This window comes from Somniosus microcephalus, unplaced genomic scaffold (genome assembly GCF_052327205.1).
Source record: "Somniosus microcephalus isolate GS21.2 unplaced genomic scaffold, FLI_Smic_1.0 unresolved_chr1, whole genome shotgun sequence".
Lineage (NCBI taxonomy): Eukaryota > Metazoa > Chordata > Chondrichthyes > Squaliformes > Somniosidae > Somniosus > Somniosus microcephalus.
Window position 1 is genome coordinate 128,291,586 of NW_028225179.1, and position 26,748 is coordinate 128,318,333.

Genomic DNA, 26,748 nt, shown 5'->3' on the forward strand with positions numbered 1-26,748 from the left:
AGTCAGTAACATTACCATCAATGAGAGCCGAAGCCGAACCGCTGATAATTACTTGGCACTTCTGCGCTCATCTACAGCCGCTGCAGCTCTATGAGATGTGACTCCCAATCAGGATAGAGAACAGACTTCACAGGGCTGTTTATTAAAGAGCCCCAGGTTCTCCTTCCCATGTAATGATCCTGGGAAGGGGAAAGGTCTGAGGGGTCTTGTCAAAAGGCAGCTGCTCCCCACAAAAAGAGGCTTCACAAAATGTGCTGCACAAAGTTACTGGAGAATATATTCTGAAATGTTCGACATCAATTTAAAAATCGCAACAGATATCACACGGTAAAACCACAGACACCAACACACCAGAACTAAAGACACTAACGGGCTTGTCCTTCTGTTTCTGTTTCAGGTCTGGGAGAGGCTGTGGGTAATCCAGTCCCTCGACACCTGGTGAATGGGACTCTGGGACAGTCAGTTAATTTACCAGTAAATATACCAGGAACAGAACTTGAGACAATTACCTGGGACTTCAGAAACTTAGCCACTGGGAGAAAGATTCAAGTATGTAGGAGATTGCTAAAGAACCCAGTAGACTGTGACAGTGAGCTTGGAGACAGGTTCAGGTTAAACCTCAACGACTACAGCCTGGAAATACAGAGCCTGATAAAAAGTGACCAAGGTCTGTATGATGTTAATGCAAGATCAGGACAGGGCGTGCATGAAGTACTGGTAGAACTGCAAGTTTACGGTAATCACCTGTTCAGTAACGCGGGGATTCCTTGTGTCAGATCATTGCCCTTCTCCATCAATTGCGGGAGGGTAAAAGTTACAGACAATGCAAATGTCAGTGAGGAAACACTAGAAATGAGTGTGAAGTTAATTTGTAATCATTTAATTTAACTGTTATTAATTACAGTTATACGTTTAACAACTGGGATTAAAAATCACTAATGATGCAACTCACAGGCAGTTTCCATATTGGGGTAGTTATGGGCAATGTTCCCGCTGAGGTGCGTGGGTATGGAGTAATCCGAAAGGTCCCGCGCAGGCCGCTCACTGGCTTTTACATTGCAAAAACCGCGCATGCGCAGAAATTTAAAGTGACCACACGTTAAAAGAAACAGGCCGCACAGAACAAAGCGCAGCTTACAGTGAACATTGGATTGGGGATATTTCCAGGCGGGAACATCGACAGCATCATTGCAAGAAAATAAGAAATAGGAGCAGGAGTAGACCATTTGGCCCTGCGAGCCTGCTCCGCCATTCAATAAGATCATGGCTGATCTTCCACCTCATCTCCACTTTCCTGAACTATTGTGTCTATCTGTACAGTAGTTTGACAGACTGTCAGATTAGTCGGTCTCAGTGGGTCTTGTTAAGTCTGTGTGTTCCAGTTGTATTAAGATTAATTACTGACACAGACTACAAGAATAAAGTTCAACAGGTCTTTACTAGTTGGAGGTCAGGACTATACTAAATACAATATCACTACACAGTACTTATATACCGGTGGTCACCACCGGTATTACATATACAGCAGCCAGAGAAAGTAGTACATCTCTTAAGGTGGAACAGGCTTAAGTTCTCTTAAGGTGGAACAGGTTACATACACCACAATCCTCCCTTTTTAGCTTAACAGTCATATCCCCATTTAACATAACATCATAACATATATACATATATAACTTCAGGTATAAACAGTTCAAAGGTTCAGTCTCTCAGGAGGCCTTCTGATTCGGTTTGGATAACGCCTTTCAGTGGTCTCTGATTCTTGTTGCTGAGGTGACTCTTCTTGTTGGTTTCCTATGTATTGGACGTCATCATCAGGTACAGTCCCTGCCGAGGTAGATGCTTCAGGTTCATTAACGTCTTCCACAGTTGACTCTGTCGCAACCATGGGTTCGACCCTTGCTCTTGATTCTACCAGTTGATCCGCATGACGCCTTATCACATTGTTACCAATATCTACTGTGTACATCAGAGGTCCTTGTCTGGCCCGAATTGTTCCGGACTGCCATTTTTCGTTTCCATAGCCCCTTGCCAACACTGGTTGTCCTACGTCGAAACTTCGAGTGGACTTGTTATTAATATGCCGGAACTGTTTGTTTTCCACTTCCCTCAGGACATTTGGTTTTAACAAGTCCAACCTGGACCGCAACCTCCTGTTATAAAACATCATGGCAGGACTTTGGTTAGTCACTGCATGAGCGGCGTTTCGATATGCCATTAGGAAATTGTCCACCTTGTGTTGTAACGGAATCTGATCATCGTTCATGGCCTTTATTGCCTTTTTGAATGTTTGGACAAATCTCTCGGCCAACCCGTTTGTCGCCGGATGATATGGGGCAGAGGTATAATGTTTCACCCCATTCTTCTTTATGAATTTTTGGAATTCTTCCGACACGAACTGTGGTCCGTTGTCCAAACATATCTGTTCTGGCAATCCGTTCCTTGCGAATATTGTTCTTAACACCGCAATTGTCTTTTCTGAAGTAGTGGTATTCATCTTGATCACTTCTGGCCATTTGGAATGTGCGTCCACCGCAATTAGGAACATGGAGTCCATGAATGGACCAGCAAAGTCAATATGTACGCGTTGCCATGGGGCTGAAGGCCATTCCCATGGGTGTAGCGGTGCGATCGGAGGTGCATTTTGCACTTTTTGGCACCCAGCGCAGCTTTTTGTCAACTCCTCCATCTGTTGGTCAATGCCCGGCCACCATACATAAGCCCTAGCAAGACTTTTCATCTTAACTCCCCCCAGATGACCTTCATGCAGTTCCTTTAGAACTCTTTCCCGTAACTTGGGAGGAATAATCACTCTTGTCCCGTACATCAAAGTACCATGGCAGACGGACAGCTGGTCTCGCCTTGCCGAGAATGCCGGTAACAGAGGATCACCATGTGTTGGCCATCCCTTCACTGTCACCTCGTAAGCTTGGGACAGTGTCGGGTCGTTCCTGGTTTCTCTTTCAATACTTGCATTGGTGACTGGTAAACACTCGATGATGGTCGAATGAAATAACTCAACAGGGTCAACTTTCGTCGTCTCTTCTGCTTCAGGTAGTGGCAGGCGCGACAGCCCATCAGCATTGCCATGCTGCTTTGTACCTTTGAATTCTATTTGATATTGATGTGCCCTTAGGAAAAGGGACCATCTCTGGAGTTGCTGTGCTGTCATCACCGAAACACCCTTCTTAGGGTTAAAAATGGATACCAACGGCTGATGGTCTGTCAGAAGTGTGAATTTTTGGCCCTGCAGGTAATGATTAAACTTCTTCACTCCCCATACAAGGCTGAGAGCCTCCCTATCGATCTGCGCATAGTTGCGCTCAGCAGAGGTCAATGATCTGGATGCAAACGCGACTGGCCTTTCCGTGCCATTTGGCAACTTGTGTGAGAGTACTGCCCCAATACCATATGGAGAAGCATCACAAGCCAACCGAATAGGCAGTGTCGGGTTGAAGTGAGCCAACACTTCCTCTGAGGTGATCAATTCTTTGCTTTTGCGAAATGCCTTCTTACAGTTTTCGCTCCATTCCCATGGTACCCCCTTCTGTAAAAGAGCGTTCAGCGGGTGCAGTACCGTGGATAGATTCGGTAGAAACTTATGGTAATAGTTAATCAATCCCAGAAACGACCTCAACTGAGAGACATTATCCGGAGCGGGAGCCTTTACAACTGCCTCTATCTTGTCAGGAGACTTATGAAGCCCCTCCCGGTCAATGACATGACCACAGTACGAGATCCGCTTCTGAAAGAACTCACATTTCTGCCGATTAACTCTAAGTCCATACTCTTTCAGTCTGTTGAGCACCAGTTCCAAGTTTGCGAGGTGTTCTTCATCACCATCACCTGTAATCAGAATATCGTCCAGGTAACATTGTGTGCCTGGAATTCCCTGTAATACCTGCTCCATGGCCCTCTACCAAATTGCCGGAGCCGATGCCACTCCAAAAAACAGCCTATTATACCGGTACAAACCTCTATGCATGTTGATCGTGAGGTACTGGCGTGACTCTTCATCAACATCCATCTGCAAGTACGCCTGCGCCAGGTCTATCTTGGTGAGGTGTTTCCCGCCAGACAACGAAGCAAAAATATCCTCAATCCGCGGAAGCGGATACTGCACCATGTGAAGCACCGGATTAACGGTGATCTTGAAATCTCCACAGATGCGAACCTTCCCTGGTTCTCCTGGCTTGTTGCTCGAAGGACGTTTCATAACGGGAACAATGGGCGTAGCCCACTCACTCCAATCTACCTTAGACAGTACACCTGAACGTTCTAGCGCTTCCAGTTCTGCTTCTACAGTAGGTCGTATTGCATAGGGTACCGGTCTGGCTTTGAAAAATTTTGGTTGTGCATGTTCATCAATCTTGATGTTTGCCGTAATTCCTTTCAGTGTTCCCAGTCCTTGCTGGAACACCTCTTTAGCATCATCCAATATTTTGGACAATCGTTTAGGTTTGACATCTGTTTCCCCGGAATCTACCTGTAAAGTCTGTGGGTTGTACTGTTAATAACGACACAGACTTCAGGAGTAACAAACAAACGGGTCTTTACTATTCGAAGGTCAGGGCGAATCTGCCCCAGCAATCCTGCCACAACACTTATATACTGGTGTGGTCACTGTCGGTATTACAGTATACAGAAGCCAAACAAGTAGTGCCACACCTAAAGTAGTTCTCTTAAAGGTGAACGGTTACATACAATAGTTTCCTTAAAGGTAGACGGGTACATACACTACACTACCGTTAGTGCTTTTAAGGAGTGCCAGTCCATATTCATTTTCCTAATCCACTCCCATCCCAGTAGTGGTGGACCTCCTTCAGGTAGCACATATAAGTCCATTACTTGGCTTTCTTCGCCCTTGTGGACCACTTTTACCTCTATCTTTCCGATGGGGTACACTCTTTGCCCTGTGTATGTTTTCAATATAATCTCCGTATCCCGTAGGGGAATATGTTGGAATAACCTTTTGTAATCTTTCTTATTCATGACCGTCAATGCCGATCCAGTGTCCAATTCCATCTTTACTTGGACTCCTGCTATCTGAAGAGTGACCCAAATTGTCTGGAGATCTGCATCCTTACCAATGTTGTGTACTCTTAAGCTACCCAGTTCATTACTGCTAGCGTCTGAATCTGACTTCTGTTCGTTCGAACTGGTCTTTGTCACCTTGTGCACCTTTATGTATTTTCCTTGCGGTGACTTTTTGTTGCTGGTCTTCTTTCCTGACCGGCATACTTTAGCTATGTGGCCAAGCCTGCCACACGTTCTGCATTCTTGGTTTTTAAACCAAAACTGGTTCTGATCATGTGTTGTCTTTCCACAACGATAACATTTTACAGTACTCAAACCCAATTTATTTGTACTGTGTTCCGATGACCGTAGCTGCATTACTGCTGTGCCTCTCGCTGCGGCTTCGTGTGCTGCTGCCATAGTGACCGCTTTCTCAAGCGTCAGCTCATTCTCCTCGAGCAGTCGCTTTTGTGTATCTTCTTTTAATAATCCACACACAAATTTATCTCTTAGCGCGTCTGTTATTCCCGTTCCAAACTGACAGTACTTTGCTAGCTTACGCAATTCCATTAAATATTCAGCATTGCTTTCATCCTTCAGCTGCCTTCTGTTGTAAAATTTAAATCGTTCCGCTAGCATCAGCGGCGTGGGGTTTAGATGATTTTTCAGGACAGTAACAATCTCCTCGAACGTCTTATCCGCTGGTTCATCTGGTGATAAAAGGTGTTTCAATTGCCCGTATGTCTTCGCACCCATTAAGTTCAATAACGTTAGTGCTTTCTCTGCATCTGGGATTTTATTTGCTTTACAATAATTTTGTATGCGTTCTACATACATGGCCCAATCTTCGATGTCGCCATCAAAGGTATCAATGTTCCCATGTTTAGGCATCGTTGCAATTTATTTTATCCTAAGATGGCGGCTTCCCGCTCTTGTCTTCGTCCTCCGCCTACAAAATGGCGGTTTTCCCACGCTTGGCGGTCTTCACCCACTGGCTGCAATGGCGTTTGGCGTGCCGCTGCTGCTCCCCTTTCCCAGCGGTTAGTAACTCCCCCGACGCTGTCTCCGATTCACCGCGGCTCCTTCGGGCATTCGCGCTTCCCCGATGTCGCGCCTCGCAGCCCTTCTTGCAGCCCAGTTATTAGCACCGGCTGCGTTCGCCTTCACCGCGGCTCTCGCGCCTTCAGTCGCCCCAGACGCTGCGCCTTTTTGTCCCGAAAGCGGCCCAGCCCTTATCACCAGCCGCGATCGATGTCCCCGCGCTGCGCCTTTCGGCCCGAATGCGGCCCGGCCCTTATCTCCGGTCGCGATCGATCTCACCGCCCTTATTCCTCCGTCTTCCTCCCCCCGTCTGTACAGCCAACGCGGCCGACTTTCTGCTCACGTCGCTGACCGGCTTACCCACCACTGAGGTAGAAAGAAGATAGCTGACTGCCGCTGATGGAGGCTTCGAGTTCAGGATGTCTTCTGCACTCCGGGTTCTCGATGCCTGCCGCGCGACGTGTCTTCCAGCAGGGTGATGAGGGTAGATGCCTCTCTTCGACGCCCGTTCTCTGGACGAAGCCGCCGTGGATATAAACTGCCGCAGGGTAAGAATCGGACTCGTCGCCACTGTTAAGTCTGTGTTCCAGTTGTATTAAGATTAATTACTGACACAGGCTACAAGAATAAAGTTCAACAGGTCTTTACTAGTTGGAGGTCAGGACTATACTAAATACAATATCACTACACAGTACTTATATACCGGTGGTCACCACCGGTATTATGTATACAGCAGCCAGAGAAAGTAGTACATCTCTTAAGGTGGAACAGGCTTAAGTTCTCTTAAGGTGGAACAGGTTACATACACCACAGATCTTTACTGTTGAAACAGTGAAAACGGAGAGCGACTTCAAGTCGCTGTTTATTAAACAGGAATCCCACACACTCACGTGACATGAATTTGAAATCAGGACAGAAGGGGAGCAAGATTATTATTTTGCCCTCTATTGTCTAATTAGATTTAAACATGGGCCCAGCCGGCCTGGTCTGGTGTTAAGGTGGATGTTAAAGTTCCCACTAGACTATTTGAAGAAGAGCAAAGAACTCATGTGATATTCTGGCCAATATTCCTCCTAAGCCAACATCTCCAAAATCAGATTAACTAGTTACATACCTCATTTGAGTACAGGAGCAAGGAAGTCTTGCTGCAGTTGTACAGGGCCTTGGTGAGACCACACCTTGAGTATTGTGTGCAGTTTTGTTCGCCTTATCTGAGGAAGGATATTCTTGCCATGGAAGGAGTTCAGCGAAGATTCACCAGACTGATACCTGGGATGGCAGGAATGACGTACGAGGAGAGATTGGGTTCGATTGGGCTTATATTCGCTAGAGTTTAGAAGAATGAGAGGGGATCTCATTGAAACTTATAAAATTCTAACAGGACTAGACAGACTAGATGCAGGAAGGATGTTCCCGATGGCGGGGGAGTCCAGAACCAGGGGTCACAGTCTAAGAATAAGGGGTAAGCCATTTAGGACTGAGATGAGGAGGAATTTCTTCACCCAGAGAGTGGTGAACCTGTGGAATTCTCTGCCACACAAGGCAGTTGAGGCCAATTCATTAAATATATTCAAGAAGGAGTTGGATATATTTCTTGAGGCTAAAGGGATCAAGGGATATGGGGAGAAAGCAGGGACAGGGTACTGAATTTGGATGATCAGTCATGATCTCATTAAATGGCGGTGTAGGGGGTGGCGTGTGTGCAGTCAGCTTGAATCTGACTGGGTTCCTGAGTGGTTCGAATCGCTCCCACACCCCAGGGTTCTAGACACCGGACTTAGGTACAGGCGGCGATACAGAATTGGAGTAGACAACTGGTTTGGTACAAGAAAACTGTATTTTATTAAAAGGCACAATAAATATTACAACACTGAGAATTACTAGAATGGTTACAGGCATACACGAGTATGCTTAATTAGGAATGGGGAACACACGGCACAGCGAGGGAAAAATCACAGTATTAATCCCCCTACCCTTGTCTCACCCCCAATATCTAACTAATTGTGCTGTGAGGGGCCAGGGATTATGCTCACCAATAAGGGTTTCTGGACAGGTCGGATACTGTTGATTAAGCCGGTTGAGGTTTTGGGGTTCGCTCTTTGTATCCTTTGGGACCTACCGTCGTCACGTGGTCCCAGAGCGTGGTGGTGGAGTCGTCTGAGTAAAGTACCCTCTTTTCTCCATTAGATATTGGGAGTAAAGTCTTCGTTAGGTACTTTACCTTGTAGAGTGGAAAACTTCGGGTTTTGTTCTTCTGGTGGTGGTCTGGTCGTCGAAGTTTTGTTGCGGTTGGGTTGGCGGTCTTCAGTGTTGGCTCGGTCGCGGTGGCCTAGATCACTACCTGTGCAGTGGTAATGATCTGAAGGTATGGTTTACCCGGCCCTTTGTTACCGCGGTGCTCGTGGTCAATCCTCGTGTAATGCTGCGGTTGCGGCCTGGTCATCTTCGGTCGGGCCTGCCACACCGTGCCCATCTACTTCTTTGAGTTCCGAGTATCCCTGGACCTGAGCGCGTGCCTGCTCGTCCCCAACGCTTCTCCACGCTGCCCTTCTCTGCCTGCTTAGTTACTGCACGCCTTAGTCTTCGTCTCCCTTGGTTACCGGTGGGCCTACAGTTATACTATTTCGGAGGTTCGTTATCTGCGTGCGAATTCAGGGTTAGTTCGTTGTCCGATTTTTGGCAGGCTCGTTGAAGTGATTATAGTCGTTCACCTTAACTGTTTTTTGGGTGGTTGCCCCATTGCTAAACGCTCTTTAATGTCTCGGTGTTTGTTATTCATAACGTGAATCGGTATCTTCCTGGCTCGGTAGCCAGCTTAAACTGTAAGCGATTATTTATGCAAAGGTTTGATGGGTTCAAGATTAAGTCTTTTCCTGAGTTGATTGAGGATGCATATTCTGCATTGTCTACTTGTCTGGCTCTCAGAAATAACAAGTCTTTCACAGGCCCAGGCATGTCAGGGTTTTCAAAAGTCCTTTTGAATTGACCTGCCGTTTCTGCAGGGCTCTGCTTTCCAATCTTGCAGGCTTCTGCCACGAGGTCCAGAAGCCATTTTGTTTAGGGTTCCCTTATCACTTTGTCCTTCAGGGCCCCTTTATTAATAACTCTGAGGAATGTGGGAATTTTGAGAACCTTACACTCCCCCCTGTTGATACGAAGGTGAGCAAAATTCCGACCCTCCACAGCCAATCTTCTCCGTAATTACTTATCTATAATCCCATGACACATGCATTTCCCATTCTTCGAAAATTAGCATACACAAGCATACATAGGCAAAATACAATTATTTACACACATCCAAGCATGGAGGGGTTCCAACACCCCTGCACCACTTGGTACACACACATCTTTATTAAAAATAACACGCCAAAATCTTTATTGAAAATAAAAAAACGCAAAAAAAAAACAATCTTTATTCAAAAATACAAAATAAAAAGATTCAAACAGGTGTATCTCCCTCCACCTTACCATAATGCTTCTTCCAAGTCCTTGGGTTTCGGTATTCTAGTGTTTGTCCTTTTCCCTTGCACTGAGTGCACACTAGGTCCAATACTATTCCTGTTGTGTCTGTGTGTTGATAGAGACACTGAAGACAGGAGTTGGTTTGATAGGTGTTTACTAAACAAAGTCTGGAGGGGAACTAACGGATACAACACAATACTCAGGCTTATATAGCCCGAGTGACCATTACCGGCATTACAGTACACATGGGGCTCTTAAAGGCACATACACTACAATTCCTCCCCTTTTAGCTAACCAGTACATAATATTTTAAGTAATTATTAATTACATGTTACAAGAAAAATAATCTATACATTGCTGCAGTTAATTAATTATAAGTCAGTCTCTCTGGAGGCTTCCTGACTCGGTCCGGATAACGCCTCGGTGGTGTTGTAGTTTCTGGTGGTGTAGTAGGTTCTTTTGGCAAGGCTGATTCGGCTTGAATGCCAGTGTCGGGTTCATCGGGTTCCAGTATCACCGGATCGGAGGTAGATATAGGTATCTCTACTTCATCGTTAGGCGTATAGAGTTGTGGTGTAGGTTGTCCCTTTTCGGATGACTCTATGACTTGGTCAGCATGGCGCCTTATTATGCTTTCTCTGATGTCCACGGTATACATCAGCGGTCCTAGTTGTGTGCAGATAGTTCCAGGCTGCCATTTCTCGGTACGGTAGTCCCGGGCCAAAACTTGTTGACCTATCTGGAAGGTTCTAGTTGGTCTTTCATTCATGCCTTGAAATTGCCGGTTCTCCACGTCCCTTCTGATGTTGGGCTTGATCAAATCCAGCCGGCATCTTAGGCTTCTATTGAAGAACATCATGGTGGGAGTTTGGTTTGTAACCATATGTGTTGCATTCCTGTATGCGAACAAGAAGTTATCCACCTTGTGCTGAAGTTTTATGTCTTCATTACCCATGGCCTTTATGGCCTTCTTGAAGGTCTGGACAAACCTTTCAGCCAATCCATTGGTGGCGGGATGGTATGGGGCGGACGTGTAGTGCTTAACCCCATTGTTTTTTAAGAACTTCCTGAATTCTTCGGACACAAATTGCGGTCCATTATCAGAACAGTTCTGTTCCGGCAGCCCATTCCTGGCAAATATGGTCCTTAATACTGTGATGGTTTTTTCCGTGGTGGTAGAGGACATCTTTATTACCTCCGGTCACTTGGAGTGTGCATCAACCGCGATTAAGAACATTGAGTCCATAAATGGACCAGCAACGTCGATGTGTACCCTTTGCCAGGGAGATGAGGGCCACTCCCGTGGATGTAGAGGGGCTTGGGGTAGAGCATTTTGGACCTTCTGGCATTCTAGGCAGCTCTTGGTCATTTCTTCGATGTCTCCATCGATACCTGGCCACCATACAAACGCTCTGGCTAGGTTCTTCTTCATTCCACCCAGATGCCCCTCGTGAAGCTCCTTTAGCACTTTATCCTGGAGTTTGGGTGGAATCACCACTCTGGATCCACACATCAAGGTTCCTCGGCACACTGACAGTTCACAGAATTTTTCACAGAATTCACAGAATCCCTACAGTGCAGATAGAGGCTATTTCGGCCCATCGAGCCTGCACCGACACACATCCCACCCGATCCCTGTAACCCCTATACCAACACATATCCCACCCTATCCCCGTATTAATCCCCCTAACACTAAGGGTCAATTTGTCATAGCCAATCAACCTAACTCGCACATCTTTGGACTGTGGGAGGAAACCGGAGCACCCGGAGGAAACCCACGCAAACACAGGGAGAATGTGCAAACTCCACACAGACAGTCGCCCGAGGTCGGATTCGAACCCGGGTCCCTGGCGCTGTGAGGCAACAGTGCTAACCACTATGTTCTCTTCTTTGCGAGAATGCTGGCAACAGTGGTTCGCCATGTGCTGGTCATTCCTTCACCGTTAAGTCGTAGACTCATGAGAGAGTTGGGTCATTTCTCGTTTCCTTTTCAATGGTAGAATTTGTTACTGGTGGACATTCCACTATGGTAGAGTGGAACATCTCCACTGGGTCTACTGTAGGTGCCTCTTCTACCATTGGCAACGGTAGGCGCGATAACCCGTCAGCATTCCCATGCTGTTTTGATCCTTTGTATTCTATGTTGTATTGGTGTGCCCCTAGAAAAAGGGACCACCTTTGTAGCCTTTGCGCTGTCATAATGGGTGGAGTGAAGAAGAACCTAGCCAGAGCGTTTGTATGGTGGCCAGGTATCGATGGAGACATCGAAGAAATGACCAATAGCTGCCTAGAATGCCAGAAGGTCCAAAATGCTCTACCCCAAGCCCCTCTACATCCACGGGAGTGGCCCTCATCTCCCTGGCAAAGGGTACACATCGACGTTGCTGGTCCATTTATGGACTCAATGTTCTTAACCCTTTTTAGGGTTGAATATGGAGATGAGGGGTTGATGGTCAGTCAACAAGGTAAATTTTTGTCCATGTAGGTAATGGTTGAATTTCTTCACTCCCCATACCAGGCTGAGTGCTTCCCTGTCGATTTGGGCATAGTTACGCTCAGCTGAGTTCAATGAGCGTGACGCAAAAGTTATCGGCCGTTCCGAGCCATCAGGGAATTTATGCGATAATACTGCTCCTATGCCGTAAGGGGATGCATCGCACGCCAGTCTGATTGGCAGTGATGGGTTGTAATGAGCTAAAACTTCTTTGGACGTGATTAAGTCTTTGCATTTATGGAAGGCACGTTTACAGTCTTCGCTCCATTTCCAAATTACTCCTGTTTGTAGCAGTTCATTAAGAGGGTGTAGAAGAGTTGATAAGCTCGGTAAAAATTTATGATAGTAATTTATTAATCCCAGGATCGACCTTAATTGTGAAACATTTTCAGGTGCTGGGGCTTTTATGACCGCTTCAATTTTTTCAGGTGACTTATGCAACCCTTCCTTATTAATTATGTGGCCACAATATATTTGATTTTGGAAAAATTCGCACTTGGGGCGATTTGCTCGTAGGCCCCGTTCTCTCAGCCTAGTGAGCACCTGCTCCAAGTTGGCAAGGTGCTCGTTGTCGTTTTCTCCTGTTACAAGGATGTCGTCTAGGTAGCATTGAGTCCCCGGAATCCCTTGGAGGACTTGCTCCATAGCTCTTTGCCAGATAGCTGGAGCGGATGCTACTCCGAAAACCAGTCGATTGTACTGGTACAGACCTTTGTGTGTATTTATCGTGAGATTTTTTAGAGGCCTCTTCAACCTCCATCTGTAGATATGCCTGTCCCAAGTCAATTTTGGTGAAATGTTTCCCTCCGGATAGTGAGGCGAAAATATCTTCTATCCTCGGAAGAGGATACTGTACCGTGTGAAGGACCGGGTTTACAGTCACCTTGAAGTCTCCACAGATGCGACTTTTTCTCTGTTCTTCAGATTTATCATTCTTCAAAGCTTTCTTCATGACTGGGACGATGGGTGTTGCCCACTCGCTCCAATCTATTTTAGATAATACGCATGCCTTTTCCAAATTCTCCAGCTCTGCCTCGACTGCTGGACGAATTGCGTATGGCACCGGTCTTGCCTTAAAAAACTTGGGAATTGCTGCATCTTCCACTTTTATTGAGGCGGTGATGCCTTTCAAGGTTCCTAGTTTCTCTTCAAACACTTCCTTGGCGTTGGCCAAGATGTCTTTTAATCGTTCAGGTATGACGTCATCATCATTTTTTTCCTTACTGGTCACCGCAGTGCTTGAATGGAGTGCCAGTCTAAACGTATTTTCCTGATCCATTCACGTCCCAACAGCGGTGGACCACCATCTTGTAGAACATATAAATACAACTTCTGTATTTCCTTGCCGTTGTATACAACAGGTACCCTTATTTTTCCTTTGGGGTATACTTTCTGCCCCGTATATGTTTTCAAGATAATAGATGTGTTTTTTTAAAGGTATATGCGGAAATAGCCGCTCGTAATCCCGTCGATTTATTACGGTCAGAGCTGATCCTGTATCTAGCTCCATTTTAACTGGGGACTCTGCTATTGTGAGGGTAACCCAAATGGTCTGGTAATCTTCTTTGGCAATTACATTATGTAATTTGAGAGAGCTTAGTCTCTTGTTCCCGGAGTCGCTATCGCTCTCCTGGTCTTCGGAGCTACTGTCCATCATCATTTGTACCTTTCTGTGCTTTTCCTTATTGATTTTTTTCCTGTTAGTGGATTTTTTGTTTCCGGATCGGCATACACGTGTAATGTGTCCCATCTTTCCGCATTGCCTGCATGCTTTGTCCTTGAACCAGCAGTCCCTCTGGTCATGGGTGGATCTGCCGCAGCGATAACATCTCTCGAAACCCCGTGTCAGTTCATGGGTGCCGAAGTCCTGTGGCTTTTGCTGTATCTCTGCAGCTCCTCTTGCACTGAAAGCCTTGTCCAGTGTTAAATCTTTCTCAGAAAATAGCCTTTTTTGTGTTCCTACACTTAGGAGACCGTAGACGCATTTGTCTCGTAGAGAATCTGCCAGTCCTGCCTCGAATTGGCAGTGTAGGGTATCAACAATCTCCTTAAAATTCTTGTCCATCAGTTCGGCTGGAGTGATTAAGTTTCGTAACAGCTTGTATGTCTTTGCGCCCATTAGATTTAGAAGTACTGAAGCTTTTTTTCCATCTTCTATTCCATTTGCGGTGCAATATACCTCCACTCTTTCCACATGTGGTCCAATCCTCTATCTCGTTATCAAAAGCATCAATATTGCCAGAATTAGGCATCTTAGAAAAGATATGGCGCTTCCCGTGCTTTTCTTTCTTTTCTGCAGAAAAGATATGACGCTTCCCGCGCTTTCCCGCCGCTGCTGCCGATGACAACACTGTTTCCCGCGGTTTCCGTTCTTTTTTATTTATTTATTTATTTAGTTGGAGACTCTTTCCCGCTGGACTCTCTCTCTAGGTCTGAACGCCGACCTGCTTGCAGCGCCGGCCGTCTCCCGCGTGCTCCCTCCCCGTCTGTTACTGCTTGCCTCCGCTTTCGCTGCTTGGCCCAGCTGTAGAGCCAGCCGCTGGAGCCCCAGCCTGACGCCCAGGAAGGATTACCGCAGTACCTGCCACCAGCTTGGCCAGCTGGTGAAACAGCTTCTTTCACTTCTTGATTCTTCTGGACGCCAGAGGAATCGATGTCCTTGAGGTGCCGCCGAATTGTAGGTAAGTCTGTTTCCACTTCGTCGCCACTGTTGTCTGTGTGTTGATAGAGACACTGAAGACAGGAGTTGGTTTGATAGGTGTTTACTAAACAAAGTCTGGAGGGGAACTAATGGATACAACACAACACTCAGGCTTATATAGCCCGAGTGGCCATTACCAGCATTACAGTACACATGGAGCTCTTAAAGGCACATACACTACAATTCCCAGCTGGCAAACCACGAGGATGTGGGAAGCCATTCTAACCCATGAAGAGACCTCTATATTTTCAAAGATGTCCCACCAGGGTGGAACTACAATGTTCAATATCTTGGCCCTATCTCTACTGTCTTCTGCTCTAACGTGTAAAAATGTTTCTGTGAGACGATTACTGCTTTTAGTATCTTGGTAAGATGTTCTGGGAGAGGGGGGATTTCGTAGCCGAAATGTGCTACATATTTCTGCAGGTTGGTGAAATTCTCTTTTACAGTGAGGTGAACAGTGGAGGGTTCAGGAATGGGGACAATTCGTTCCTGGGCCACTTGAACTTCTGCCTCGGGTTTAAAGCAGAAACCGCTGTCACTTACCGGACACCAGCTATGCTGTCCATGCTGGTAGTGGGGCGCACCTGTGGTGACACAATATGTCCCACCGCCTATATATGCTACCTGTGGGGGAACATGGTGTTGTGCCATTACCTCCATGGTACAGTTTATAGGTTTTGCGCCAGCAGCTTTAAACCCCCACTGTGGTTTTGAATAGGCGTTCCAGTGCTGGGGACACAGTATTATGTGTGCTCCCCGGCTCCGGCACCCCGAGAGGTCAGTACGTGTCATAGCGTGCTCCCACTTTATGACATAAGGTGGGACCGCTGTGAAACGGATGTGTGCACCCCCTTGAATGACTCCAATGTTCTCTACCCTGTATACCGGTGCGGGTCGGGCTGTCCCACCATGACCAGCATCCTCACTACTATCCCCATGATAGTGTGGTTAGAGCGTCCACAATCTACTGGGACAGGGTAGGCCTCAGAAGCTAGCCGGAGTTGACACGGGCTCAATGCATTCTCAAATGGGTGGAGGGCTGAGAGGTGCTTGTTGCTGAACCAGGAGGGGACTAAACCCTGTTTTAAATCCTGCAAGTTACTGCGGCCCTCGCCCAGCAACCATGCCCCGTACAGTACGCACACCGCGTTCTGTGCAGCCTGATCTGAAGCATTTCTGTCCTCTCTTATAAGAGCATTTACAGTCTTTGAGTGCCTCTCCAGTTCAGCAATGATCTCTTTTAAATGGACCGTCATAGCCTGGTCCTCGTGTAACTCTGAGCCTACTACTGTATTTTCATCCATTAAGGTTTTTCGCAACTGTGTTTCTAAACCGTTTATCTGTGTCTGCAATTCTATGTCATCCAGGCTGTTTATAACAGAGGATCCTGTGTTAAACGCTGTGAAAACTTCATTCCAGGCTCCCCTTCTTTGTCTCCCCGCGTTACCAAAATACTCCCTGTGTGTAGTGTACAGTTCTGTCTTGTCTACATTGGCAAAATCGAACTCGTAGAATTTCCTAAACATTTCTCTTAACAAGGCCTGGTATAGCTGTTCTGTCTCTTTGGGGCACCACTCAGGTAAGTGTACCTCGGTGAGGTTTAGAATCACGGAAGCTACCGCGTAGTGTACCCCCTGGTATAGTACCTGTTCCGTCGGCACTAGTACCAGCCTATTCCCTGGTCTCTTGGTGGTGGCAGGGCACCCCTCTCTGGGTGTCCTTGATGCCTGGGCCGTGGGCAGGGGCTTTCGGGCACGTGCCACGAGTTCAGTGGCTTTAACTGGGGCTGGGTAGTGTGGGACTATGCAAGTATGTAGGTGGAAATCCCATTCCACCCCCTCCCCCTTATCCTGCCATGATGCGGAGAAGATGATGGATATGCCTGTGGGGCAGGCCCTTTGCGACCCCCACATGCAGACATAAATTCCCTGTTCCGATTCCCACCACTTATCCCAGCATACACTAGTCCCCCCTTGGGTCCCTGTGACCATCCGGTAGGTGTCGTTCCCCATTCGGCTGTACGGTCCCCCGTGTCTCTGCTCAGCTTTCTGAGCCACCACCACCTTCCCAGGGGAATCTGTCCTCTGCAAGTCAGGCACACGTGTTTCCCCTCAGTGACCCCGACCCGTGAGGCCACAACCTGTACGCTGGGGCAGGGGCGGGAGGCCTCCCCGTAGGTGAACCCGGTCTGGCTGGAGTACCGGGTGGAGTTAGATCCCAGCCACCCTGGCCATCTTCCCTCATGGGAATAGATAGCGAGCACCTCCACGCCTCGTTCGCCGCCCCCAGCAGTCACGATCGGTGCTCTCTCTCCTGAGCACCCATAAATGTTGGAGTCCTCCACGTCACCTCGGTTCCCAGTGCTCATTCCTATCAGGGTGAGTAGGAGTATGCCACCCTTCATTTCGAAATCCCAATAAGGGTTTCTGTAAAGAGACACAAGAGCATATAGCCAGTTCCCGAGAAGATTCTCTGGCTTGGGTAAAGCATAGTCGGGTCTTGCAACCTCAACTCAATACAAACATTCTTTAACAATAACACTTAAACTACCAATCACCTCGTATTAACTTAAACTAACACCCAAACTTAACAATAACTAAAATTACATTACAGAAACTAAGTACATCCGCCGCCCGTCTCCGGGCGGCCAGGCTAACCCCTGTTCGGGCTGCAGCACACTACTCCCTTCGGTGTGGCTGCTCTGTCCTGTTCCTTTGGTCCCTCGCAGCCTGTGGCTGCTGGCTGGGGACCTCTGCCCTCAGACCGATCCCTGACTCGAGAGGCTGCCCTTTTAAACTGGGGAGCCGGTGACGACGGTTTCCTTGGCTGTGGCATTCATGGGGACTTTGGCGGGTGGGGGTTTTCTGACTGGTGGTTCTTTAACACGAGCCACTGCCCCCTCCGGTGCGGTCTGTGGGCTTTCCACTGCCGCTGGCTGGGGATTTTCATCCTCAGGCTTTACCTCTCCTAAACCTGTGCTAGGGGCAGGTAACTCTTCGCAGCCTGGTGCTGCAGGCTGAGGGTCCTCGCCCTCAGGTCCCAAATCTGGGTCAGGGGCAGGGTCTTCGCCCTCAGGTCCCACCTCCTCTAAGTCACAGAGGAATGGGGGAGTGTCCCAAATGGTGGGCGGGATGGCTCCTCCCCTAAAACAAGCCACTGCATCTGCCTGTGCAGTCTGTGGGTTTTCCCCTGCTGCAGGCTGAGGATTTCTATCCTCAGACCTTCCTCCAACTGGCTGTTCTCTTTTCTCGGGCTTAAACAATTTGCATTGATTAATGTGGAACCATTTGATGCGCCGAGGCATCTTTATGGCGTATACCATGGGGCTTGCCTTGTCTACAATGCTGTAAGGCCCCATGTATCACGGTTCTAGACTTCCTACCCGAGCAAAATTCCTCACCATAACCTGATCCCCTATCTCCCACTCGTGGTGTTTTCGGGGTTCTAACAGCAATCAGTTACTCCGATGCTGCTTTCCCATGTTCCTAGCCGCCTGCCCGTGGACCTGTTTAAGGTGCTCGAAGAGGTTCCTGGTGAACCTGTCCCGGTTTACCTCCCTGAGCTGACCTTCTGTGAACACCGGGGCTAGTACATGGGTGGGGGGCCGCATAACTCGGCCAGTCATCAGCTCGTGCGGGGAGTACCCTGTGCTTTTTGACTGGCTGGCTCGGATCCCCATCAGGACCAATGGTAGGACCTCTGCCCATTTTCTAGGTGAGTCCACCGTCTCTTTCCTCAACCTTTCCTTCAAGGTCCTGTTCATCCTCTCCACAATTCCTGACGACTGTGGGTTGTGCGCAACGTGCCACTTCCCCTCAACATAAGGGTATTCTGCATTACCTGTCCGGTAAAGTGACTCCCTTGGTCGGACTCCACATACTGTGGGAGCCCCCATCGCGAGACCAGGATCCTGGCTGTACCCAGAGCTGTGGCTGTTCTGCAGGGGAAGGCTTCTACCCATTTCGTGAACACATCTACCAGGACTAGGCAGTACTTATAGCCTCCCTGGGCGGTGGGTAGGGGCCCGATGTAGTCGACCTGGATCGACTGCCATGGTCCCTCTACCCTACTGATGTGTCCCATAGGTACCTTCCTTTTGTGGGGGTCAGAGTTGTTAGTAGCACACACCAGACAGTTGGCACAGAACTTGCGGACATCTTCCGAGTCCTGGCCACCATCCTGCCTGTTCCACCCGCTGCCAGGTGGTCTCCGGCCCAGGATGCCCCGCTCCTGGACCCTCATGGGCCAGTTGAAGGAATTCCCTCCGGTGCTGCTGTAATACCACCCATTGTTCTCCCCTAAACAGCATGCCTTCGTTCACAGAGAGGGCTGCTGTGCCATAAGGGCCCTCTACCCTTTTTCCCTCAGTCACTGCACTGAGGACTGCCTTGAGGACGGGGTCTTGGGTTTGGACCGTCTTAGTCGGCCTGCTGGTTGCCCTGACTACGGGGTTCTGCGGAGGAATGGGCTTTCACCTTATGGATGAAAACCTCCCCTTCCTCCCCTACTGCTGCTAAGATTTTCTCCAGCAGGTGTTTCACCGTGAGGGGTCTCCCGTCAGCGGAGGTGTATCCGCGGCGGGACCAGATGGCCAAGTACTCCATACACGAATTGCACGTGAACATGCTGTCTGAGCAAATCGTGTATGGGGTGGGGGAAGATTTCGGGGTGTGTAATGACGTACCCTACCGCGGACAGTTCAGCCTGCTGGGCACTCATGGTGCTGGGGAGCTTAATTGCCAAGGCAATGTTGCCGCTGGGTCATAAACTCCACACCCTGTGAGTCGCTCACCAGCAGATACCGTGCTGGAGCCATCCACATAGATTTCGCGGCCTGTGGGGTGTATCCCAGCCCATAAACCTATGTCCACTTCCCAAACTCCTTCCATGGAACACCGGTGGGCTGTTCCAGGATATACCAGGTTAGCTGCGAGCTTTGGCTCGCAGAGCCCTTTCACCTTTAGGTCCATCTGTGAGAGAAGCAGGGTCCAGCGAGCAATGCGGGCACTGCTCACTGTCCCATCCTTGATTCTCCCGTCCAGGAGCATCTGGGTGGGCGTGTGATGGGTGAGGAGGGTGAAGATCAGCGATCTTTTGACAGCCCAATGTGTGGCCAAGAGGTGCCTCTCACAATTGGAGTAGCTCTTCTCCACATCCGGGAGTATCCTGGAGGAGTAGAGCACTGGCCTCAGCCTGCCATGCCGCTCTTGGAGCAGCACAGCACTCAGGCTGTCCCCGCTGGCTACCACCTCCAGGAAGAACTCTTTCCCCCCATCTATGGCCCCTAGAGCTGGTGCGGTCTGCAGATCTTCCTTGAGCCTGACAAATGCTGCCTGGCAACCCTCGTCCCAAGCCCACTGCACTCCCTTGTGTAGGAGTCGGAGCAGAGGGGCTGCTGTGGCTGCATAGTCCTCAATGAAGTCTCTGCAGTACCCGGTTAGCCCTAGAAAAGATCGCACTCCCGTGACTGTGTTGGGGACTGGTAACTCCTGTACCGCTTCCCTTCTAGCTTTGTCTATGGCCTTTTCCCCAGCGCATACGGTCAGGCCCAGGAATTTCACCTCCTGCTGGCCGAACTGCACTTTCTTTGGGTTTACTTTAAAACCCTCCTGCCTGAGCAGTTCCAGCAGTTTGGCCAGTAGTGGGCCATGCTCCTCTCTCGAATCCGTGAATAGGAGCAGGTCATCCACATACTGTACCAGCTGCCTGGGCTGGCTGAAGCCCTTTAAACTGTTTGCCATGCATTGATGGAAAATGCTAGGGCTATTGTGGAAGCCCTGAGGCAAACAGTTCCAGGTATACTGTTGCCCTTTAAAAGTAAAGGCAAACTTGTACTGGTCCTCTCTCCTTAAAGGGATGAACCAAAACCCATTGGAAATATCCAGCACCGTGAAAGTGGTCGCGGATGCTGGGATACGTCCTATCAGGTCGGCAACTGCTGCTACCGTGGGTGCACAGGCTGGGATGTTACTGTTGAGCACCCGATAGTACACCTTGGCCCTCCAGGAGTTGTCTGGCTTTCTAATCGGCCACAGTGGAGAGTTTACGTGGGTGGCTATCGGTCTCAGGACCCCCTGTTGTACTAAAGAGGACATGGCTGCTTCCATGTCTGGCTCCGCTTCCCTGGGGAAGTTATACTGTTTCTGTGGTCAGGCCATGGTGTCCCCGTCTACGCTGACCTTGAACCTGTTGACCCTCCCACAGTCGTGCTTGTGTGTGGCAAATGTGGCTAGGTGGGCTCGCTCAAATGCCTGGAACTCCTTTGGGGTATTACTGACCATGAGCTCGAGGTTATAACCCTCTTTGGGCTTCATGGTGCACAGGGTCCCCTTCCCCTCTTTCCCTGGGATGACTACTACTCCGCCTTCCTTTCCTGTACTTGCCCCCCATAGGCAATGATTCCTTAAATCCACTAGGATCCCATGGCCCACAATAAAGTCAACTCCCAGGATCCCCTTTCCACCTTCCACTTCATTAGGATACAGGTCCACTTAGAGCAGAGTGTTCCCAAACGAATGGACAGGGGGATGGAAAATAAGTCAGCCTGTTCTTTACCAGTGAATCCCGACAGACTGTATGGGACCCCGCTAGATAGAGGTGAGGTGGTGGGGTTATCTGAATGGATCACGGTGCATGATGCCCCCGTATCCAACAGATAGGTCCCCTTTACCTTTTCGACCTCCATCTCAACGAGGGGTCTCTTCCACAAGTCATACTGCAGGGAGCACAGGTAAACAGGCTGCACTCGCTCTAGTCAGGGCTGTGGGTTGGATGGGGCTGAGGGGGTCAGCGCACCTGTAGTGGCTGCTACCCTCCCTGGGCCAGTCAAAAGGGTCCTCATCGCGTCCAAAAATGACTCGACCGTGGCGGGAGGGATCCCTAACTCTGTCTTTTGAGCTGGGGCTGAGGAATTCATTCCCTTGTTATCCTTCCAAAGGCTTTTGCACTCCTTCCTCCAGTGTCCATCCTTCCCACACCCGTAACAATTAAGCTTCGTGCTGGAAGGGTTATTCCCTTCCTGATGCCACGCCTTCCTACCCTCTCCGGGTTATACTTCATGCACCTTCCCCTTAGCTGGGTGTGCATCGATTCCGCTACCATTCCTGTAGGCTAGGGTCAACTGTCTGATCACCGTGAGTTCGGTAGTCAAGGGATTCTTAGGGTCAAACCAGACTTCCGCCTTGGCCCTGACCTGGGGCAAGCTGTTTGCCACCAGGCAACGGAGCCAGTGGGCCAGCTGATCCCGGTCCAGGTACGCCCGGTTAGGTGCCCCTGTGTAGGCACTCCTGTACACCGGCCACAACCTGTCTGCGAAAGCCTGCGGGGATTCCCCTGTGATCTGCACTGTCTTCTCCACTCGGGAGAAAGGACTTCCCTCATTCATCCCCATGGCCTCAACAACATCCTCCTTGAGTTCCCCATACTCGCACTGTCCCTTCTTACACTGGTCAGAAAGGGACTGGAGGAGCTTACCCTCCAGGGAGAACAGCAGCATTTTGGCCTGTTCGGCATCATTGCACTCGCTGATGCTGGCTGCCTGTTCCACTTCCCTGAAGTGGACCGAGGGTCCCTTTTTTCTGTGAGCTTTGGTATGTGGCTCACCATAGCTCTAAGCTGTTGGGTGCCGTAGGGAACTACGAACTGGTTTTGGAGGGGTCCCTCTTCCCCGTCATGAGCAGGTGGGCCCAACCTTCGCTGCCGGGCACATCGGCCCCGGTTCCAACTTCTCTTGCGGGGGTTGTTCCATCTTCGCTTCTACTCCTAACTCCACCCCCCCTGCTGCCAGACCTCGCTAAAACCTGGCGCTACGGGTGGTGGTCGTGGGACCTCCCGTTCCTCAACCGGGTCATCCCTTGGCACTACCACTGGTGTCTGAACCGTTCTCCCCTTGTTCCCTGTAAAATCCACCGGGGCTGCCTTCGGGCTTATGAGGCACACCATGCCCTTTGCCTTCCTTAGGGCAAGGCTCAGATTCTCTATCTGTTCCTCGCAGGGGCCATGATCTGCATCCTCAAACCCCTGTTCGCTCACTAACTTATAGGTTGCCTTTATGTCTTTTAATTTCTCCTCCTGCTCTCTTACTTGTCTCGCTAGGCGGGCATTCTTTTCCCGCAACCTCAGCTCATTGTTCTTGGCCTTGGTGACCTGGCACTGTAGATATTCCAGCCTGGCCTTATGCTCCCCTATTAACTGTACCCTTTCCTGGTTTAGGGCCTGCAATGCTACCAGTAAATTCTCCCCTGCTGGAGTCCTGTCTTGGACATCCAGGGCTGACTCCCGTATCTCGGCTGCCTGTGCTTCAATGAGCCTGTCCAGAAGCTGGATCTGTTTCTTGAAGCACATCAGCCAGACTGCCTTTTCTATGGATTTCCTATGATCCTTTCCTTCTGTCCATTTAGCTGCAGCATCTACCGGACGCCCAGCCTTTAACAGATTAGTGATCCACTTCTTAGTGATATTCACTTTACTGAATACATAATCAGAAATCCTCACTTCCATCACGGTGTGCTCTCCCGAACCAGTGTCTACTGTATCGCAACCCTGTTGCCGGTGTCCAGCCGTGGTCGCCATTTCTGTAGGGGGGGGGAAAGAGTGTGTGCAGTCAGCTTCCCTCTGACTGGGTTCCGTAGCGGTTCGAATCACTCCCACACCCCTGGGTTCTAGACACCGGACTTAGGTACAGGTGGTGATACAAAATTGGAGTAGACAACTGGTTTGGTACAGGAAAACTGTATTTTATTAAAAGGCACAATAAATATTACAACACTGAGAATTACTAGAATGGTTACAGGCACACAAGAGTACACTTCATTAGGAATGGGGAACACAGCACATCGAGGGAAAAATCACAGTATTAATCCCCCTACCCTTGTCCCACCCCCAATATCTAACTAATTGTGCTGTGAGGGGCCAGGGATTATGCTCACCAATAAGGGTTTCTGGACAGGTCGGATCCTGTCGATTAAGCAGGTTGAGGTTTTGGGGTTCGCTCTTTGTGTCCTTTGGGGCCTGCCGTCGTCACGTGGTCCCAGGGCGCGGTGCTGGAGTCGTCTGAGTAAAGTACCCTCTTTTCTCCGTTAGATATAGGGAGTAAAGTCTTTGTTGGGTACTTTACCTTGTAGAGTGGAAAACTTCGGGTTTTGTTCTTCTGGTGGTGGTCTGGTCGTCGAAGTTTTGTTGCGGTTGGGGTTTGGTTGGCGGTCTTCGGTGTTGGCTCGGTCGCGGTGGCCTAGATCACTACCTGTGCAGTGGTAATGATCCGAAGGTATGGTTTACCCGGCCCTTTGTTACCGCGGTGCTCGTGGTCGTTCCTCGTGTAAGGCTGCGGTTGCGGCCTAGTCGTCTTCAGTCGGGCCTGCCCCACCGTGCCCGTCTACTTCTTTGAGTTCCGAGTATCCCTGGACATGAGCGCGTGCCTGCTCGTCCCCAACGCTTCTCCACGCTGCCCTTCTCTGCCTGCTTCGTTACTGCACGCCTTAGTCTTCGTCTCCCTTGGTTACCGGTGGGCCTACAGTTATACTATTTCGGAGGTTCGTTATCTGCGCGCCAAATCAGGGTTAGTTCTTTGTCTGATTTTTGGCGGGCTCATTAAAGTGATTATAGTCGTTCACCTTAACTGCTTTTTGGGTGGTTGCCCCATTGCTAAACGCTCTTTAATGTCTCAGTGATGGTTATGCATAACGTGAATCGGTATCTTCCTGGCCCGGTAGCCAGTTTAAACTGTAAGCGATTATTTATGCAAAGGTTTGATGGGTTCAAGATTAAGTCTTTTCCTGAGTTGATTGAGGATGCGTATTCTGCATTGTCTACTTGTCTGGCTCTCAGAAATAACAAGTCTTTCACAGGCCCAGGCATGTCAGGGTTTTCAAGTCCTTTTGAATTGACCTGCCGTTTCTGCAGGGCCTTCTTTTCCGATCTTGCAGGCTTCTGCCATGAAGTCCAGAAGCTGTTTTGTCTAGGGTTCCCTTATCACTTCGTCCTTCAGGGCCTCTTTATTAATAACTCTGGGGAATGTGGGAATTTTGAGAACCCTACAGCGGAGCGGTCTCGAGGGGCCGAATGGTCTACTCCTGCTCCTATCTTCTATCTGTGGGCTCCTGCTGTAGCCAAATTAGCTGCAGTCTTTACCTGAATAACAACAGTGACTGCACTTCAAAGACATTTATCTCTTTGGGGTCGGAGAGGAATTTCCCAGATTTTGTTCCCCCAAAATTGGCCTGGGTTTTTAATGTTTTTTTTGCCTCTCCCAAGAGATCACATGGCTTTGGGTGGGGTGGAGAGTGTATATATTGCGATGCACAAGCTATCACAGTTGTGTGGGATGGGTTGGATGGAACAGAGGTTTTTTTTCCTATCTGGCATTGTTCGTATGTTCATAAGTACTTTGAGACCTTTCTGGAGAGAAATAACGAGGTGCTGGATATATGCAAAACTTATTATTTTAAAACAAGTTTCTTCAAAGTCTGTTCACCAAATATGTGGGCCACTGCACCTATGTTAACAAGATTTCATTCATTTACAGAACGTGTGTCAAGTCCAAGAATACAGATCAGCCACTTCTCCTCTGATGGGATCTGTAATGTTGCCCTGAGCTGTTCAGTGGAGAGCGGCAGTGACCTGATCTACAGCTGGTGGAGAGGAGGAGGGAAGGTCACAGATGACGGGTCACACAGTGTGACTGATGGTGGGAGGAGACTAGGAGTGTCCTTAAGCCCACATGATACCAGCACAGTTTACAACTGCACAGTGAGAAACCCAGTGAGCGAGAAGACTGGTAGCATCGACATCGCAGGCCCCTGTAACCGCACCAATAAAGGTTATTGTATCGGAGCTAATAGAGAGGTTACTCCAATTAATAACTAAAATGCAGGAATGGTTGTCTGCTGTAATGGGAGCTGATAATAAATCTTCTTACTCGTAGGGTTAGGTTAACAGCACCTTTCAAATTAGAGTTCGACCCAATTTAAACAGGTGGGGGTAGAAATTCGCTGTGGGCAGATTTGCAAAGCGGGCGATATCACATCCGTTATAGGTCCCGTTTGATACCGAGTTCAATTAAAGTCAATACATAGAATTACACAGTATTTACAGCACAAAAACAGACCATTCAGCCCAAAATATCTATGCCGATCTTTATGCTTCATACAAGCCTCCTCCCACCCTACTACATCTCACCCTTTCAGCATATCCTTCTATTCCTTTCTCCCTCATGTGCTTTCCCCATGAATGCATCTACGCTATTCGCCTCAACTGCTCCATGTGGTAACAAGTTCCACATTCTCACCGCTCTCTGGGTAAAAAAATAGAACTGATTATTAAGCGGGGCGTGTAACGGGCAGGCAAAGCGATACCGTCCGATTTGCACAACCGGCTAAGATGAATTTCCACCTTGTGGTAAATGTTTCCAGGTTCTTCAATGGAAAGTAACATTGGACAGTGTGTACAACAGGTAGACGATCCACTACCGCCACTTTTCCACCCGACGGAGAAAGTTAAAATTGCCCCCTCTTTGGGTGTTTGCAATGAAAACATTCATTATGGATTTTTTTAGTAGATACATCAATATTACACCAAATATTGCAGTAATATTAAGCTTGATTGTTGATCCCACAGCAAGGGATTGAAAGCAGAGAGTAAGTTATTGTTTGTTTCTGTATGTTTCCAGGCAGTGGAAGAGAGAAGGGAGACGGCACTCTGCACTCGGCTCAGATCCTGGGAATACGAGCTGTGATATTCATTGCTGCTGTCATTACCACCATCACGGGAGTTTACATCTGGGAGCAAAGAACAGTTAAAGGAAACTGAGAGACTGTTTACAGAGGGATCTCTGGACACTGCAACAGGTGGGGAAATTACAGTCACCGCTGAGGGTCAACGTTCAAAGACACTGACAATAGGATTAATGCAGCCACACGTCCAAGTTAATTCTTTATACTTCAGCTGTCCTTGATCTCTGAGCCGGGAGACCACTTGAACCCGATTCCCATGTGTCATATCAAAAAACAATGGAGTATTGGAAGATGGAGAGCATAAA

At 48.7% G+C, this 26,748-nt stretch overlaps 1 protein-coding gene across 1 annotated transcript; it reads left to right on the forward strand.

Moving 5' to 3' along the window:
• Positions 1 to 378: 378 nt before the first annotated feature.
• LOC147095841 (SLAM family member 9-like) lies at positions 379 to 26,519 on the forward strand (the record flags this gene model as incomplete). Its single annotated transcript, XM_085973727.1, has 3 exons — positions 379 to 736; positions 25,237 to 25,530; positions 26,380 to 26,519. Coding segments are annotated over 3 exons (792 nt in total), but the record flags the coding sequence as incomplete, so codon positions are not given.
• Positions 26,520 to 26,748: the final 229 nt, after the last annotated feature.